General features: G+C 51.4%; 2 protein-coding genes across 6 annotated transcripts in view; both read left to right on the forward strand.

Moving 5' to 3' along the window:
* Nucleotides 1-9,032, forward strand: part of mfsd1l (major facilitator superfamily domain containing 1-like) — a 30,496-nt gene extending 21,464 nt beyond the window's left edge. For both annotated transcript variants that reach the window (XM_081695962.1, XM_035530760.2), the window contains 4 exons: nucleotides 5,177-5,314; nucleotides 5,448-5,587; nucleotides 5,785-5,890; nucleotides 8,005-9,032. In XM_081695962.1, the coding sequence (XP_081552088.1) occupies nucleotides 5,177-5,314; nucleotides 5,448-5,587; nucleotides 5,785-5,890; nucleotides 8,005-8,136 (516 nt within the window). In that variant the 3' untranslated portion in view covers nucleotides 8,137-9,032. The remainder of the gene's footprint in view (nucleotides 1-5,176; nucleotides 5,315-5,447; nucleotides 5,588-5,784; nucleotides 5,891-8,004) is intronic.
* Nucleotides 9,033-9,491: 459 nt separating this feature from the next.
* mpripa (myosin phosphatase Rho interacting protein a) overlaps nucleotides 9,492-15,687 on the forward strand; it is a 38,718-nt gene continuing 32,522 nt past the window's right edge. For 2 of the 4 annotated variants that reach the window (XM_081695959.1, XM_081695960.1), the window contains exons 1-2: nucleotides 9,493-10,372; nucleotides 11,893-11,970. In XM_081695959.1, the coding sequence (XP_081552085.1) occupies nucleotides 10,253-10,372; nucleotides 11,893-11,970 (198 nt within the window). In that variant the 5' untranslated portion in view covers nucleotides 9,493-10,252. Of the gene's footprint in view, nucleotides 10,373-11,892; nucleotides 11,971-15,687 lie in introns of all 4 variants that reach the window. The other 2 variants (XM_081695961.1, XM_035530756.2) reach the window with 2 other exon arrangements.

The raw sequence follows: 15,687 nt of genomic DNA on the forward strand, positions 1-15,687 counted from the left end.
GTGATGACGTGTGTGTGTGTGTGTGTGTGTTAGGATTACGTAGGGCTGAGGGGTGTGTGCGGTGATGACGTGTGTGTGTGTGAGGATTACGTAGGGCTGAGGGGTGTGTTTGCGGTCCTGTGTGTGTGTGTGTGAGGATTACGTAGGGCTGAGGGGTGTGTTTGCAGTCCTGTGTGTGTGTGCGTGTGTGTTAGGATTACGTAAGGCTAAGAGGTGTGTTTGCGGTGATGACGTGTGTGTGTGTGTGTGTGTGTTAGGATTACGTAGGGCTGAGGGGTGTGTTTGCAGTCCTGTGTGCGGTGTTGACGTGTGTGTGTGTGTTAGGATTACGTAGGGCTGAGGGGTGTGTTTGCGGTCCTGTGTGCGGTGATGACGTGTGTGTGTGTGTGTGTTAGGATTACGTAGGGCTGAGGGGTGTGTTTGCGGTCCTGTGTGCGGTGATGACGTGTGTGTGTGTGTGTGTGTGTTAGGATTACGTAGGGCTGAGGGGTGTGTGCGGTGATGACGTGTGTGTGTGTGAGGATTACGTAGGGCTGAGGGGTGTGTTTGCGGTCCTGTGTGTGTGTGTGTGAGGATTACGTAGGGCTGAGGGGTGTGTTTGCAGTCCTGTGTGTGTGTGCGTGTGTGTTAGGATTACGTAAGGCTAAGAGGTGTGTTTGCGGTGATGACGTGTGTGTGTGTGTGTGTGTGTTAGGATTACGTAGGGCTGAGGGGTGTGTTTGCAGTCCTGTGTGCGGTGTTGACGTGTGTGTGTGTGTTAGGATTACGTAGGGCTGAGGGGTGTGTTTGCGGTCCTGTGTGCAGTGATGACGTGTGTGTGTGTGTGTGTGTGTGTGTTAGGATTACGTAGGGCTGAGGGGTGTGTTTGCGGTGATGACGTGTGTTTGTGTTAGGATTACGTAGGGCTGAGGGGTGTGTTTGCGGTCCTGTGTGTGTGTGTGTGTGTTAGGATTACGTAGGGCTGAGGGGTGTGTTTGCAGTCCTGTGTGTGTGTGCGTGTGTGTTAGGATTACGTAGGGCTAAGAGGTGTGTTTGCGGTGATGACGTGTGTGTGTGTGTTAGGATTACGTAGGGCTGAGGGGTGTGTTTGCAGTCCTGTGTGCGGTGTTGACGTGTGTGTGTGTTAGGATTACGTAGGGCTGAGGGGTGTGTTTGCGGTCCTGTGTGCAGTGATGACGTGTGTGTGTGTGTGTTAGAATTACGTAGGGCTGAGGGGTGTGTTTGCGGTCCTGTGCGTGTTTGCAGTACTGTGTGCGGTGTTGGTGTGTGTGTGTGTTAGGATTACGTAGGGCTGAGGGGTGTGTTTGCGGTCCTGTGTGTGGTGATCACGTGTGTGTATGTGTGTGTTTTTGCGGTCCTGTGTGTGTGTGTGTGTGTGTGTGTGTGTGTGTGTGTGTGTGTGTGAGGATTACGTAGGGCTGAGGGGTGTGTTTGCAGTCCTGTGTGTGTGTGTGTGTGTGTGTGTGTGTGTGTGTGTTAGGATTATGTAGGGCTGAGGGCTGTGTTTGCGGTCCTGCGTGTGTGTTAGGATTACGTAGGGCTGAGGGGTGTGTTTGCGGTCCTGTGTGCAGTGATGACGTGTGTGAGGATTACGTAGGGGTGAGGGGTGTGTTTGCGGTCCTGTGTGTGTGTGTGTGTGTGTGGTAGGATTATGTAGGGCTGAGGGGTGTGTTTGCGGTCCTGTGTGTGGTGATGACGTGTGTGTGTGTGTGTGTGTGTGTGTTAGAATTACGTAGGGCTGAGGGGTGTGTTTGCGGTCCTGTGTGTGTGTGTGCAGTCCTGTGTGCGGTGTTGACGTGTGTGTTAGGATTACGTAGGGCTGAGGGGTGTGTTTGCGGTCCTGTGTGCAGTGATGACGTGTGTGTGTGTGTGTGTGTGTGTGTGTGTGTGTGTGTGTGTGTGAGAGGATTACGTAGGGCTGAGGGGTGTGTTTGCGGTCCTGTGTGCGGTGATGACGTGTGTGTGTGTGTGTGTGTGTGTGTGTGTGTGTGTGTGTGTGTGTGTGTGTGTGTGTGTGTGTGTGTGTTAGGATTACGTAGGGCTGAGGGGTGTGTTTGCAGTCCTGTGTGTGTGTGTGTGTGGTAGGATTATGTAGGGTTGAGGGGTGTGTTTGCGGTCCTGTGTGCAGTGATGACGTGTGTGTGTGTGTGTTAGGATTACGTAGGGCTGAGGGGTGTGTTTGCAGTCCTGTGTGTGTGTGTGTGTGTGTGGTAGGATTATGTAGGGTTGAGGGGTGTGTTTGCGGTCCTGTGTGCAGTGATGACGTGTGTGTGTGTGTGTGTGTGTGTGAGGATTACGTAGGGCTGAGGGGTGTGTTTGCGGTCCTGTGCGCAGTGATGACGTGTGTGTGTGTGTTAGGATTACGTAGGGCTGAGGGGTGTGTTTGCGGTCCTGTGTGTGGTGATGACGTGTGTGTGTGTGTGTGTGTGTGTGTGTTAGAATTACGTAGGGCTGAGGGGTGTGTTTGCGGTCCTGTGTGTGTGTGCAGTCCTGTGTGCGGTGTTGACGTGTGTGTTAGGATTACGTAGGGCTGAGGGGTGTGTTTGCGGTCCTGTGTGCAGTGATGACGTGTGTGTGTGTGTGTGTGTGTGTGTGTGTGTGAGAGGATTACGTAGGGCTGAGGGGTGTGTTTGCGGTCCTGTGTGCGGTGATGACGTGTGTGTGTGTGTGTGTTAGGATTACGTAGGGCTGAGGGGTGTGTTTGCGGTCCTGTGCGTGGTGATCACGTGTGTGTATGTGTGTGTTTTTGCGGTCCTGTGTGTGTGTGTGTGTGTGTGTGTGTGTGTGTGTGTGTGAGGATTACGTAGGGCTGAGGGGTGTGTTTGCAGTCCTGTGTGTGTGTGTGTGTGTGTGTGTGTGTGTGTGTTAGGATTACGTAGGGCTGAGGGGTGTGTTTGCAGTCCTGTGTGTGTGTGTGTGGTAGGATTATGTAGGGTTGAGGGGTGTGTTTGCGGTCCTGTGTGCGGTGATGACGTGTGTGTGTGTGTGTGTGTGTGTGTGTGTGTGTGTGTGTGTGTGTGTGTGTTAGGATTACGTAGGGCTGAGGGGTGTGTTTGCAGTCCTGTGTGTGTGTGTGTGTGGTAGGATTATGTAGGGTTGAGGGGTGTGTTTGCGGTCCTGTGTGCAGTGATGACGTGTGTGTGTGTGTGTGTGTGTGTTAGGATTACGTAGGGCTGAGGGGTGTGTTTGCAGTCCTGTGTGTGTGTGTGTGTGTGTGTGTGGTAGGATTATGTAGGGTTGTGGGGTGTGTTTGCGGTCCTGTGTGCAGTGATGACGTGTGTGTGTGTGTGTGTGTGTGTGAGGATTACGTAGGGCTGAGGTGTGTGTTTGCGGTCCTGTGCGCAGTGATGACGTGTGTGTGTGTGTTAGGATTACGTAGGGCTGAGGGGTGTGTTTGCGGTCCTGTGTGTGGTGATGACGTGTGTGTGTGTGTGTGTGTGTGTGTTAGAATTACGTAGGGCTGAGGGGTGTGTTTGCGGTCCTGTGTGTGTGTGCAGTCCTGTGTGCGGTGTTGACGTGTGTGTTAGGATTACGTAGGGCTGAGGGGTGTGTTTGCGGTCCTGTGTGCAGTGATGACGTGTGTGTGTGTGTGTGTGTGTGTGTGTGTGTGTGTGTGTGTGAGAGGATTACGTAGGGCTGAGGGGTGTGTTTGCGGTCCTGTGTGCGGTGATGACGTGTGTGTGTGTGTGTGTTAGGATTACGTAGGGCTGAGGGGTGTGTTTGCGGTCCTGTGCGTGGTGATCACGTGTGTGTATGTGTGTGTTTTTGCGGTCCTGTGTGTGTGTGTGTGTGTGTGTGTGTGTGTGTGTGTGTGTGTGTGTGTGTGTGTGAGGATTACGTAGGGCTGAGGGGTGTGTTTGCAGTCCTGTGTGTGTGTGTGTGTGTGTGTGTGTGTGTGTGTGTGTTAGGATTACGTAGGGCTGAGGGGTGTGTTTGCAGTCCTGTGTGTGTGTGTGTGGTAGGATTATGTAGGGTTGAGGGGTGTGTTTGCGGTCCTGTGTGCAGTGATGACGTGTGTGTGTGTGTGTGTGTGTGTTAGGATTACGTAGGGCTGAGGGGTGTGTTTGCAGTCCTGTGTGTGTGTGTGTGTGTGTGTGGTAGGATTATGTAGGGTTGAGGGGTGTGTTTGCGGTCCTGTGTGCAGTGATGACGTGTGTGTGTGTGTGTGTGTGTGTGAGGATTACGTAGGGCTGAGGGGTGTGTTTGCGGTCCTGTGCGCAGTGATGACGTGTGTGTGTGTGTTAGGATTACGTAGGGCTGAGGGGTGTGTTTGCGGTCCTGTGTGTGGTGATGACGTGTGTGTGTGTGTGTGTGTGTGTGTGTGTTAGAATTACGTAGGGCTGAGGGGTGTGTTTGCGGTCCTGTGTGTGTGTGCAGTCCTGTGTGCGGTGTTGACGTGTGTGTTAGGATTACGTAGGGCTGAGGGGTGTGTTTGCGGTCCTGTGTGCAGTGATGACGTGTGTGTGTGTGTGTGAGAGGATTACGTAGGGCTGAGGGGTGTGTTTGCGGTCCTGTGTGCGGTGATGACGTGTGTGTGTGTGTGTGTTAGGATTATGTAGGGCTGAGGGGTGTGTTTGCAGTCCTGTGTGTGTGTGTGTGGTAGGATTATGTAGGGTTGAGGGGTGTGTTTGCGGTCCTGTGTGCAGTGATGACGTGTGTGTGTGTGTGTGTGTGTGTGTGTGTGTGTTAGGATTACGTAGGGCTGAGGGGTGTGTTTGCAGTCCTGTGTGTGTGTGTGTGTGTGTGTGTGGTAGGATTATGTAGGGTTGAGGGGTGTGTTTGCGGTCCTGTGTGCAGTGATGACGTGTGTGTGTGTGTGTGTGTGTGTGTGTGTGTGTTAGGATTACGTAGGGCTGAGGGGTGTGTTTGCAGTCCTGTGTGTGTGTGTGTGTGTGTGTGTGGTAGGATTATGTAGGGTTGAGGGGTGTGTTTGCGGTCCTGTGTGCAGTGATGACGTGTGTGTGTGTGTGTGTGTGTGTGTGTGTGTGTGTGTGAGGATTACGTAGGGCTGAGGGGTGTGTTTGCGGTCCTGTGCGCAGTGATGACGTGTGTGTGTGTGTGTTAGGATTACGTAGGGCTGAGGGGTGTGTTTGCAGTCCTGTGTGTGTGTTAGGATTATGTAGGGCTGAGGGGTGCGTTTGCGGTCCTGTGCGCAGTGATGATGTGTGTGTGTTAGGATTACGTAGGGCTGAGGGGTGTGTTTGCGGTCCTGTGTGCGGTGATGACGCTGCCTGTGTTTGGACTGTTGGCCTTCACGTTTGTTCCTCCTCTCATCTCCACCATCTGGCTTGGGGTCACGTACTCATTTGCGGCTGTGAGTAAATACTTTTCTCGTTTTACTTGCATCTTTAAACCCATTCAGATTATTATTAAACCAAGAATATGCAAATATTTAAAGAATTGAGCAATAATCGTGTGTGTTTGCGTGTGTGTGCGTGTCTCTGTAGGCAAGTATGTGGCCCTCTATACCCCTGCTGGTGCCCCAGGCCACTCTGGGAACCGCGATGGGTCTCGCCACCTCAGTACAGATGATTGGTGTCGGAGTGTCAAACCTAATCGTGGGACAGATTCTGGGGAGCAAGACCAGGTCAGTCTCACAGTATGTGGTCGTGGTGTCTCAGTGGTGAAGGTACTGGATGTGTAATCAGAAGGTTGCTAGTTCAAGTCCCACCACTGCCAGGTTCCCACTGTTGGGCCTCTGAATAAAACCCTTAATTACTCAAGTTGCATTCATTCACAATTGTAATTCACTTTGTCAGATAAATGTAATGTGTGCATGTGTAGTGAGATTCCTCTGTGGCGATGGCAGTGTATGATGATCTTCCTGCTGATCAACACCATCAGCTGCGTCATCACCTCAACCATCCTGAACATCGTAGACGGCAAACAGGTTCGCACACATGCGAAAGGGTTTGCCCCCTTCCTGATATCTTATTTTTTTTGTATGTTTGTCACACTTAAATGTTTCAGATCATCAGACAAAGATAACTGCATTTTGTGTTTACTTGTTTTTTAATGAAGGTTTTTATTATTAAAGGGGAAAAAAATCCAAACCTACATGACCCTGTGTGAAAGTGATTGCCCCCTAAACCTAATAACTGGTTGTGCCACCCTTAGCAGCAACAACTGCAATCAAGCGTTTGCGATAACTGGCAATGAGTCTTTTACAGCACTGTGATGCAATCTTGGCTCACTCATCTTTGCAGAATTGTTGCAATTCAGCCACATTGGAGGGTTTTCAAGCATGAACTGGACATTCTCCTTCAGGATTTTTTGGTAGACAGCAGAATTCATGGTTCCATTTACCACAGCAAGTCTTCCAGGTCCTGAAGCAGCAAAACAGCCCCAGACCATCACACTACCACCACCATATTTTACTGTTGGTATGATGTTCCTTTTCTGAAATGCTGCGTTACTTTTACGCCAGATGTAATGGGATATACACCTTCCAAAAAGTTCAACTTTTGTCTCATCAGTCCACAGAGTATTTTCCCAAAAGTCTTGGGGATCATCAAGATGTTTTCTGGCAAAACTGAGCCGAGCCTTTATGTTCTTTTTGCTCAGCAGTGGTTTTTGTCTTGGAACTCTGCCATGCAGGCCATTGTTGCCCAGTCTCTGATGGTGGAGTCATGAACACTGACCTTAACTGAGGCAAGTGAGGCCTGCAGTTCTTTGGACGTTGTTGTGGGGTCTTTTGGGACCTCTTGAATGAGTCGTCGCTGCGCTCTTGGGAGAATTTTGGTTAGCCAGCCACTCCTGGGAAGGTTCACCACTGTTCCATATTTTCCCTATTTGTGGATAATGGCTCTCACTGTGGTTTGCTGGAGTCCCAAAGCTTTAGAAATGGCTTTATAATCTTTTCCAGACTGATAGATCTCAATTACTTTGTATCTCATTTGATCCTGAATTTCTTTGGATCACAGCATATGCTGTCTAGCTTTTGAAGATCTTTTGGTCTACTTCACTTAGTCAGGCAGGTCCTATTTAAGTGATTTCTTGATTGAGAACAGGTGTAGCAGTAATCAGGCCTGGGTGTGGCTTGAACTCAGCTTTCCAAAGATGTAATAAACCACAGTTAATTTGTTTAACAGCGGGGGCAATCAATTCACACAGGGCCATGTAGGTTTGGAAAAAGAACATAAAAGCTCATTTCAGTTTTGCCAGAAAACATCTTGATGATCCCCAAGACTTTTGGGAAAATACTCTGTGGACTGACGAGACAAAAGTTTAACTTTTTGGAAGGTGTATGTCCCATTACATCTGGCATAAAAGTAACACAGCAAAGGAACATCATACCAACAGTAAAATATGATGGTGGTAGTGTGATGGTCTGGGGCTGTTTTACTGCTTCAGGACCTGGAAGACTTGCTGTGGTAAATGGAACCATGAATTCTGCTGTCTACCAAAAAATCCTGAAGGAGAATGTCCAGTTCATGCTTGAAAACCCTCCAATGTGGCTGAATTGCAACAATTCTGCAAAGATGAGTGAGCCAAGATTGCATCACAGTGCTGTAAAAGACTCATTGCCAGTTATCGCAAACGCTTGATTGCAGTTATTACTGCTAAGGGTGGCACAACCAGTTATTAGGTTTAGGGGGCAATCACTTTTTCACACAGGGTCATGTAGGTTTGGATTTTCTTTCCCTTAATAATAAAAACCTTCATTAAAAAAAATGCATTCTGTGTTTATCTTTGTCTAATATTTACATTTGCTTGATGATCTGAAACATTTAAGTGTGACAAACATGCAAAAAAAAAAAGATATCAGGAAGGTGGCAAACACTTCTTCTCGTCTGTGTGTGTGTGTGTGATATATACACACACATGTATGTGTATATGTATGTATATACGTGTGTGTGTATATATATATATATATATATATATATATATATATATATATATATATACACTCACACTCTGTGGTGCCTCTAATCAATTCAGTTAAGTCAAACTATAGATGATGTGTGTGTGTGTGTCTGTGTGTGTGTGTGTGTGTGTGTGTAGGGAGGTGCTCTGAACAATACGACAAAGAGATCAGTGGATCAGAATGCAGATGTCCAGACAGACAGAGAACCACTGTTGAGCGCGGGAGAGGAAGAAAGGACGAACGCTTCTACCTCCATTAACACAACCTAAGGCTCTTATCTACTGGAATTAATTTAACATTTTTTATTTTGAATGGTGTTGAAGGGAAACATGCACGCACATACCCACACAGACATTTATGCCTTTAGACATTGTGTTTGCTGTAGCATTCTAGATATATAATGAGAGAGAACTAGAGAGATTGACATGTACGCATGAGGCCTCTGCTCCAGTCAGGTGTTGCGTCAGGTGTGTGGGTGTGCGTGAAGTGTTTGTCCTTCCACGCCGTTTGTCTGGACACCGGCTAGGGCATTTCTGTTGTGGGTGGGGTCAGGAGTGTGCAGGGCATTTCTGATTGGTCGATGGTGCTAGTGTGTTGCTCCTCAAGGCACATGTATATTTTTGCAAACTGGTCTAGTTAAGCATAGAACTGTTCCATACCTGAATCTGATTGCATTCATTTGGTGCATCACTATTTCTTTAACAATACCCATGATGTTTATTGTTGTTTTGTTAACACAGCACTACAACATTTCATCTGCAATTAACTAGTTAACTAAACTCCAAATTTTTAATCTAAGTTCAGATAAATGTAATCTTGCATATTTCAGTTTAATCAGTTTAATTTCTTAAACTGAAATGTTGTCTTACCAACCCAGCAGCTTTGAAATGTACATCTCTGTACCCCACTGCTTGGGTCTTCCCCTTGTTTTTAAGTTCAAGTTCAAGTTTGGTTTATTTGTCACATACATAGTCATACACAGTATAACTCGCAGTGAAATGGTGGAGAGTGCTCTGTCCAAACTGTGGAAGAGAACCAGGGGTGCATACAGAAAAAAAAACCTGATGGAAGCTTTTATATTGAAAATAAACGGTTTTCCCCACCTATAAATTCATTTAATAACTATTTTTGACATGTTGTGGTTTATTAAAACAATGTGTGTGAATATTTTGGAGTATTACAATTTCTCCTGCCATTAGTAACAAAATACAAAATAATACTAAACAGCTTCATTAGCGGTGTGGTTGCGCTGGCACCAGTTCAGTTTTGTGGCATGTCCAGTCCTGCTCCTCCCGGCGCGCGGCCGCGAGGGGGCGCCGTGACAAGTGTTGCGCGTGGCGAAAAAACGGTAAATAAAAACGACAGCGCGTGCTTACGACTTTCTTCTCTCTTCGTGAACGTGCCAGCGGTTTCTTTCGCGCTAGTTTCATCCGGACAGGAACGGGCCCCGGACATCTCGCGCTGTCCACCTACCTTGATTCCCGTCGTTCCCGAAGAAACGCGAGCTCTGTCCTACCATTGGACACGAATCGATCAGGACCGCCTTGGTGGGCGGGTCCGCCCCGCTGATTGGCTGCAGCCGTTGCCAATCAGCGCCCTCCCCTCCCCTCCTGAAAATTCCAGTTTGATCGCTGGTTTATGTGGTGCGCGTGAGAACGGAGTCTTCGCGCGGCCGGATAGTCGGAAGGTTCGACCTTGGGCTCGAACGTTCCGGGGAGAAGCACGCGACAACGGAGCGGAATTCTCAGCGGTTACCCTCGCGACGGTGGTCGGTCCGTCTGAAACCGTAGGCTGGTGCACGAGCCCTGTTTACGTTGGTATAAGTTTGGATATCTGCACGCGACTCTTCTTTTTTTCCCCCTCTACGAAAGCAAACTTCGCTCGCGGAGGGAGGTGTCGACCACACGTTCGAGATGGAGAGGGATCGGCCGCGCTGCGTCGCGTGAGCTGTTCCGGTGGAATGTGGCTGTCCCGTCCCGTGCGAGCCCCGCGGGATCCTCGGGGATGCGTGCTACGGGGGGTCCACCTCTGAACACCGCTTTGGCTCGTGCATACGCTTAGTAGGCTGTTCGTCACCGTTTTACGCACACAAGAAAAGTTAGTTTACGCGTCGCGTGACGCGCGCAGCGGTCCAAGCCTGCATCAGTAACAGGAGCAACTATTCCTCGCTCAGCGGACGGCGCGTGCGACTGGCTCCGTGTCTCCATCACCTGGAGTTCGGAATGCGGTGTTCTGCGCGAGCTTGGGCTTGGAGCACGGGGAGCCGTCACGGCGCGGGTGAGTACAGCGCGCGGGGGAGGACTCCGCTGTGAAGAGCTATTGCGCAGTTCTTAAAGAGAAGGCGAGCACGAGCGGAACCTTCGCATCCACCGGACCGGACCGAACATGTCCGCTAAAGAGAACCCGTGCCGGAAGTTCCAGGCCAACATCTTCAACAAAAGCAAGTGCCAAAACTGTTTCAGACCGCGCGAGTCGCACCTGCTGGATGACGAGGACTTCGCTCAGGTAAACGTGCTCGCACTGTGTTTGTGTTGTCTGGTTCTGACAGGCTTCCCACGGTCCACCCCGGCGCGCGTGCCTGCGTGCGCACACACACACAAACAAACACAAAAAAAAGCCAGCATCAGCTGGCCGCGCGAGGTTTTGTAGGTTCGGCTTTTACTCCCAAACACGAGCCCACGCGACTGAGACGCGACACCAGATGAGTTAGCGGCGCGCACGACCGTGGCTCGGTCTCCAGGCAACGGACTTGGGCGCTGTTGCGCATAACAGTGCATCAGGACGGCCGAGGCGCGTGCCGATAGGAAGCCCTGCTGGGCTGCGTTAGGTCTGCGCGCGCTGGGCCCAGCTGTCTGGCTACTGCAGCGAAGCCGGACGCAGGGATTTAACTATCTGTTATTAGTGCGTGTGTGTGCAAAGGTGCCGAACACGAGATGTTCCCAGCGGTTTCTGTGCTGGAGCAGCCGGTGGCACAGAGCCAAACCCTGCTGCGTCTCTGAATGGGTCCTAGGGTCCTTGACCTTTGACACGGACGGCCTGACGTGAGAAGGGTTGGCCGTGAATGGTGATTAAAAGCCAACAGCGGGTTTCCATTCTGGATGTGAGGCAGGTGTAGGAGCAGCAGAGGGGTGATGCCGACCCAAGCAGGCTACACCCGGGAGGTGCAGGCTGGACAAACGTATGAGCCTTACTGATACGCGCAGGTTTCCGTTCCCTAAAGAACCCAAATGGAAGTCAGAAATGAGGTGACTTGCACACCTGTACCGGGGGACATTGTTGTATTATTATTATTATTATTATTATTGAAGCATTACATTGGTTTACAAGCCAGGTGCTGTGAAGAAAGGGTTTGGGGGCATGTAGTGGTGTTCTGTGGGTTAAAGTTAAGTATTCTACAGTCCTCTGTATTTGTTCTCTGTATCATATATAGGCATAATGTGTGCATACACACCCTGAAACCAGCCAGCTAGTCACCGCATATTTTTGTTAGATTGAATAAGTCACATTGTACTGACATTATGAACACACACACAGACTAGTATCTCACTCTCTCTCGCTCTCTCACTCTACACACTCTTCTTTCTCCTCTTTTCATGTATTCGTATTCTCTCCTTTACCCCCTTATTGAAACTTCTCTACTGTTCTGAGCTGTCAAGCCAACATTCCTTTGATCACCACACGCCTTTCTCACCTTACACACACACACTATATAATTTAGGTCTACTAACTCTTTCTATGACCACAGGTAGGTTATATACACAGGACTTTACTTTTATGTAGTTCTGTGTTAAGAGAAAGAATGCTCTCGTGTGTGTGTGTGTGTGTGTGTGTGTGTGTGTGTTTTGTACTTTTTGGGAAACCAAACATTTTGCTTTTGATCTTTAGACTGTGTTAAAGAAACAGCTTTGAAAATGTACACACACCGACAATGTTACATGGCCAAGATTTTATAATGGTGATTCAGTGTGTTTGTGTGCATGTGTGTGTGTGTGTGTGTGTGTGTGCGCGTGTTTCTCTCATTTCAGGCTAATCCTATATATGGAGGATGGCTGCTTCTGGCCCCAGATGGAACAAACTTTGAGAACCCATTGCACCGCTCTCGGGTGAGTGTGTGTGTGTGCGACGCACATGTGTATTCTATGTGCAAGAGTCTCCTTTTCAGCCATACACTGTTATTCTTATTCTTGTTCTTATTCTTATTCTCAGACGAGAGATTAAGCTGTGAATTAGTTATACTAGAAACACACACACAGGCTGTAGAGATGTCTGACCTATCCTGTGTGGTTAAAGGGTTCATTCCAGTCTAAAACACTGCCTAATGTGTTAGCCTGCTACTGATAGCCTGCCAGTGTCACATGTTGTCCTGGTGTTTGTAGCATTGTGGGGTTTCTGCCGTTCACAGGTCTCCGTGGTGTAACTAAGTTTACAGACACACACACAGACTATATCACAGATGCAGTAGATGTAACTGTAGATTAGGTTTACAGTACACACATGATGTATACAGGACATGTGTAACGTATGCAGTGTTGCGTGCGCTGATGTGAGATGGTTTCTGGGTTTGTCTTTGCTGACACTTTCTGCTCAAGCTCTTTCTTGGAAAGGCAGTTGGTTTAACTAGTTTGCTGCTCCCAAAGTTGCTACTGTTGTTTAAAACACACACTCTGTTTACATGTCTACGGTCTATGGGGAGGTGTGTGTGCGCGCGCGGTCTATGGGGAGGTGTGTGCGCGCGCGGTCTATGGGGAGGTGTGTGCGCGCGCACGCGGTCTATGGGGAGGTGTGTGCGCGCGCACGCGGTCTATGGGGAGGTGTGTGTGCGCGCGCGGTCTATGGGGAGGTGTGTGTGCGCGCGCGGTCTATGGGGAGGTGTGTGTGCGCGCGCGGTCTATGGGGAGGTGTGTGTGCGCACGCGGTCTATGGGGAGGTGTGTGCGCGCGCGGTCTATGGGGAGGTGTGTGTGTGTGTGCGCGCGTGTGTGTGTGCGCGCACGGTCTATGGGGAGGTGTGTGTGTGCGTGCCGTCTATGGGGAGGTGTGTGTGTGTGTGTGTGCGTGCCGTCTATGGGGAGGTGTGTGTGTGTGTGTGTGTGTGCGCGCCGTCTATGGGGAGGTGTGTGTGTGTGCGCGCGCCGTCTATGGGGAGGTGTGTGTGTGTGTGCGCGCGCCGTCTATGGGGAGGTGTGTGTGTGTGTGCGCGCGCCGTCTATGGGGAGGTGTGTGTGTGTGTGTGCGCGCGCCGTCTATGGGGAGGTGTGTGTGTGTGTGCGCGCGCCGTCTATGGGGAGGTGTGTGTGTGTGTGCGCGCGCCGTCTATGGGGAGGTGTGTGTGTGTGCGCGCGCCGTCTATGGGGAGGTGTGTGTGTGTGCGCGCGCCGTCTATGGGGAGGTGTGTGTGTGTGCGCGCGCCGTCTATGGGGAGGTGTGTGTGTGTGCGCCGTCTATGGGGAGGTGTGTGCGCGCGCCGTCTATGGGGAGGTGTGTGCGCGCGCCGTCTATGGGGAGGTGTGTGTGCGCGCCGTCTATGGGGAGGTGTGTGTGTGTGTGTGCGCGCCGTCTATGGGGAGGTGTGTGCGCGCCGTCTATGGGGAGGTGTGTGTGTGCACGCGCCATCTATGGGGAGGTGTGTGTGTGTGTGCGCGCGCGGTCTATGGGGAGGTGTGTGTGCGCGCGCGGTCTATGGGGAGGTGTGTGTGTGTGTGCGCGTGTGTGTGTGCGCGCGCCGTCTATGGGGAGGTGTGTGTGTGTGCGCGCGCCGTCTATGGGGAGGTGTGTGTGTGTGCGCGCGCCGTCTATGGGGAGGTGTGTGTGTGTGCGCGCGCCGTCTATGGGGAGGTGTGTGCGCGCGCCGTCTATGGGGAGGTGTGTGCGCGCGCCGTCTATGGGGAGGTGTGTGCGCGCGCCGTCTATGGGGAGGTGTGTGCGCGCGCCGTCTATGGGGAGGTGTGTGCGCGCCGTCTATGGGGAGGTGTGTGTGTGCACGCGCCGTCTATGGGGAGGTGTGTGTGTGTGTGCGCGCGCCGTCTATGGGGAGGTGTGTGCGCGCGCGGTCTATGGGGAGGTGTGTGTGTGTGTGCGCGTGTGTGTGTGCGCGCACGGTCTATGGGGAGGTGTGTGTGTGCGTGCCGTCTATGGGGAGGTGTGTGTGTGTGTGCGCGCGCCGTCTATGGGGAGGTGTGTGTGTGTGTGCGCGCGCCGTCTATGGGGAGGTGTGTGTGTGTGTGCGCGCGCCGTCTAGGGGGAGGTGTGTGTGTGTGTGCGCGCGCCGTCTATGGGGAGGTGTGTGTGTGTGTGCGCGCGCCGTCTATGGGGAGGTGTGTGTGTGTGTGCGCGCGCCGTCTATGGGGAGGTGTGTGTGTGTGCGCGCGCCGTCTATGGGGAGGTGTGTGTGTGTGCGCGCGCCGTCTATGGGGAGGTGTGTGCGCGCGCCGTCTATGGGGAGGTGTGTGCGCGCGCCGTCTATGGGGAGGTGTGTGCGCGCGCCGTCTATGGGGAGGTGTGTGCGCGCGCCGTCTATGGGGAGGTGTGTGCGCGCGCCGTCTATGGGGATGTTGTGTGTGTGTGTGGTGTCTATGGGGATGCGTGTGGGTGGGTGGGGTCTATAGGGATGTGTGTGGGGTCTATGGGAATGTGGGGTCTGTGGATGTGGGGGTGTCTGCGGATGACTGTGTGGGTGGTCTGTGGGGAGGACTGTGTGGGTGGGGTCTATGGGGATGACTGTGTCTGTGGGTGGGGTCTATGGGGATGTGTGTGGGTGGTCTATGGGGATGTGTGTGGGTGGGTGGGTGGGGTCTATGGGAATGTGTGGGGTCTGTGGGTGTGGGGTCTATGTGGGGGTCTGTGGGGGTGTGTGTATGGGTGGGTGGTCTATGGGGATGACTGTGTGTGGGTGGTCTCTGTGGATGACTGTGTGGGTGAGTGGGGTCTATGGGGATGACTGTGTCTGTGGGTGGGGTCTATGGGGATGTGTGTGGGTGGTCTATGGGGGTGTGGGTGGGTGGGTGGGGTCTATGGGGATGTGTGTGGGTGGTCTATGGGGGTGTGTGGGGGGGGTGGGGTCGATGCGGATGACTGTGTGGGTGGTCTATGCGGATGACTGTGTGTGGGGTCTATGGGAATGACTGTGTGTGGGATGTGTGTGGGGTCTATGGGAATGTGTGGGGTCTGTGGGTGTGGGGTCTATGGGGATGTGTGTGTGTGTGTGTGGGTGTGTGTATGTGGTCTATGGGGATGGGTGAATGTTGATCAGAATCAGGTGTGTAAGTGGGGGGGCACACCATTTCCTGCTCCGCTGTGCCTCTTCAGTGTTGAGGTCTTCACAGTCCCGATCCAAGACAAGATGATCTGAGGAGTCTCGTCATCTCAGTTTCTCGAGAACAGACTTATAACAACTTCACACCAGCCAGTGAGACGAGAGGAGACATCATTATGTCCACGGCGAGAAAATTCTAAGGACCACTTGCATAAGAAATGGGGCATGACTAAGTCCCTTTATGTCGAACACATAATCAGAGCTGAACTCATACTGGCTATGAACGCATGTTATTTATTCGTTTCTGTGTTCACAAGGACGTCGTCACTCTGTAAATACAACAAGCCTGAGAGACGCAAATTCAGATCAAATTACTGTGAGGCTGAAGATTAAAAAAGGAAAGTGATGAGGAAACAGAAGCCATTGGGATGAAATGAAAAAGCCAGGGTTAAAGTTCAGGCTTGTCACCTGTCGATGCAGCGTGTGTGTGTGACGGTGCGTGGTCCGAACTCTCAGTGCTGTTATTACAGAGTACATACACTCACCACCCCCAGGGGGAGGCGCCACAT

The sequence above is a fragment of the Electrophorus electricus genome, chromosome 14 (assembly GCF_041902795.1).
Source record: "Electrophorus electricus isolate QZ-2024a chromosome 14, ASM4190279v1, whole genome shotgun sequence".
Classification (NCBI taxonomy): Eukaryota; Metazoa; Chordata; class Actinopteri; order Gymnotiformes; family Gymnotidae; genus Electrophorus; species Electrophorus electricus.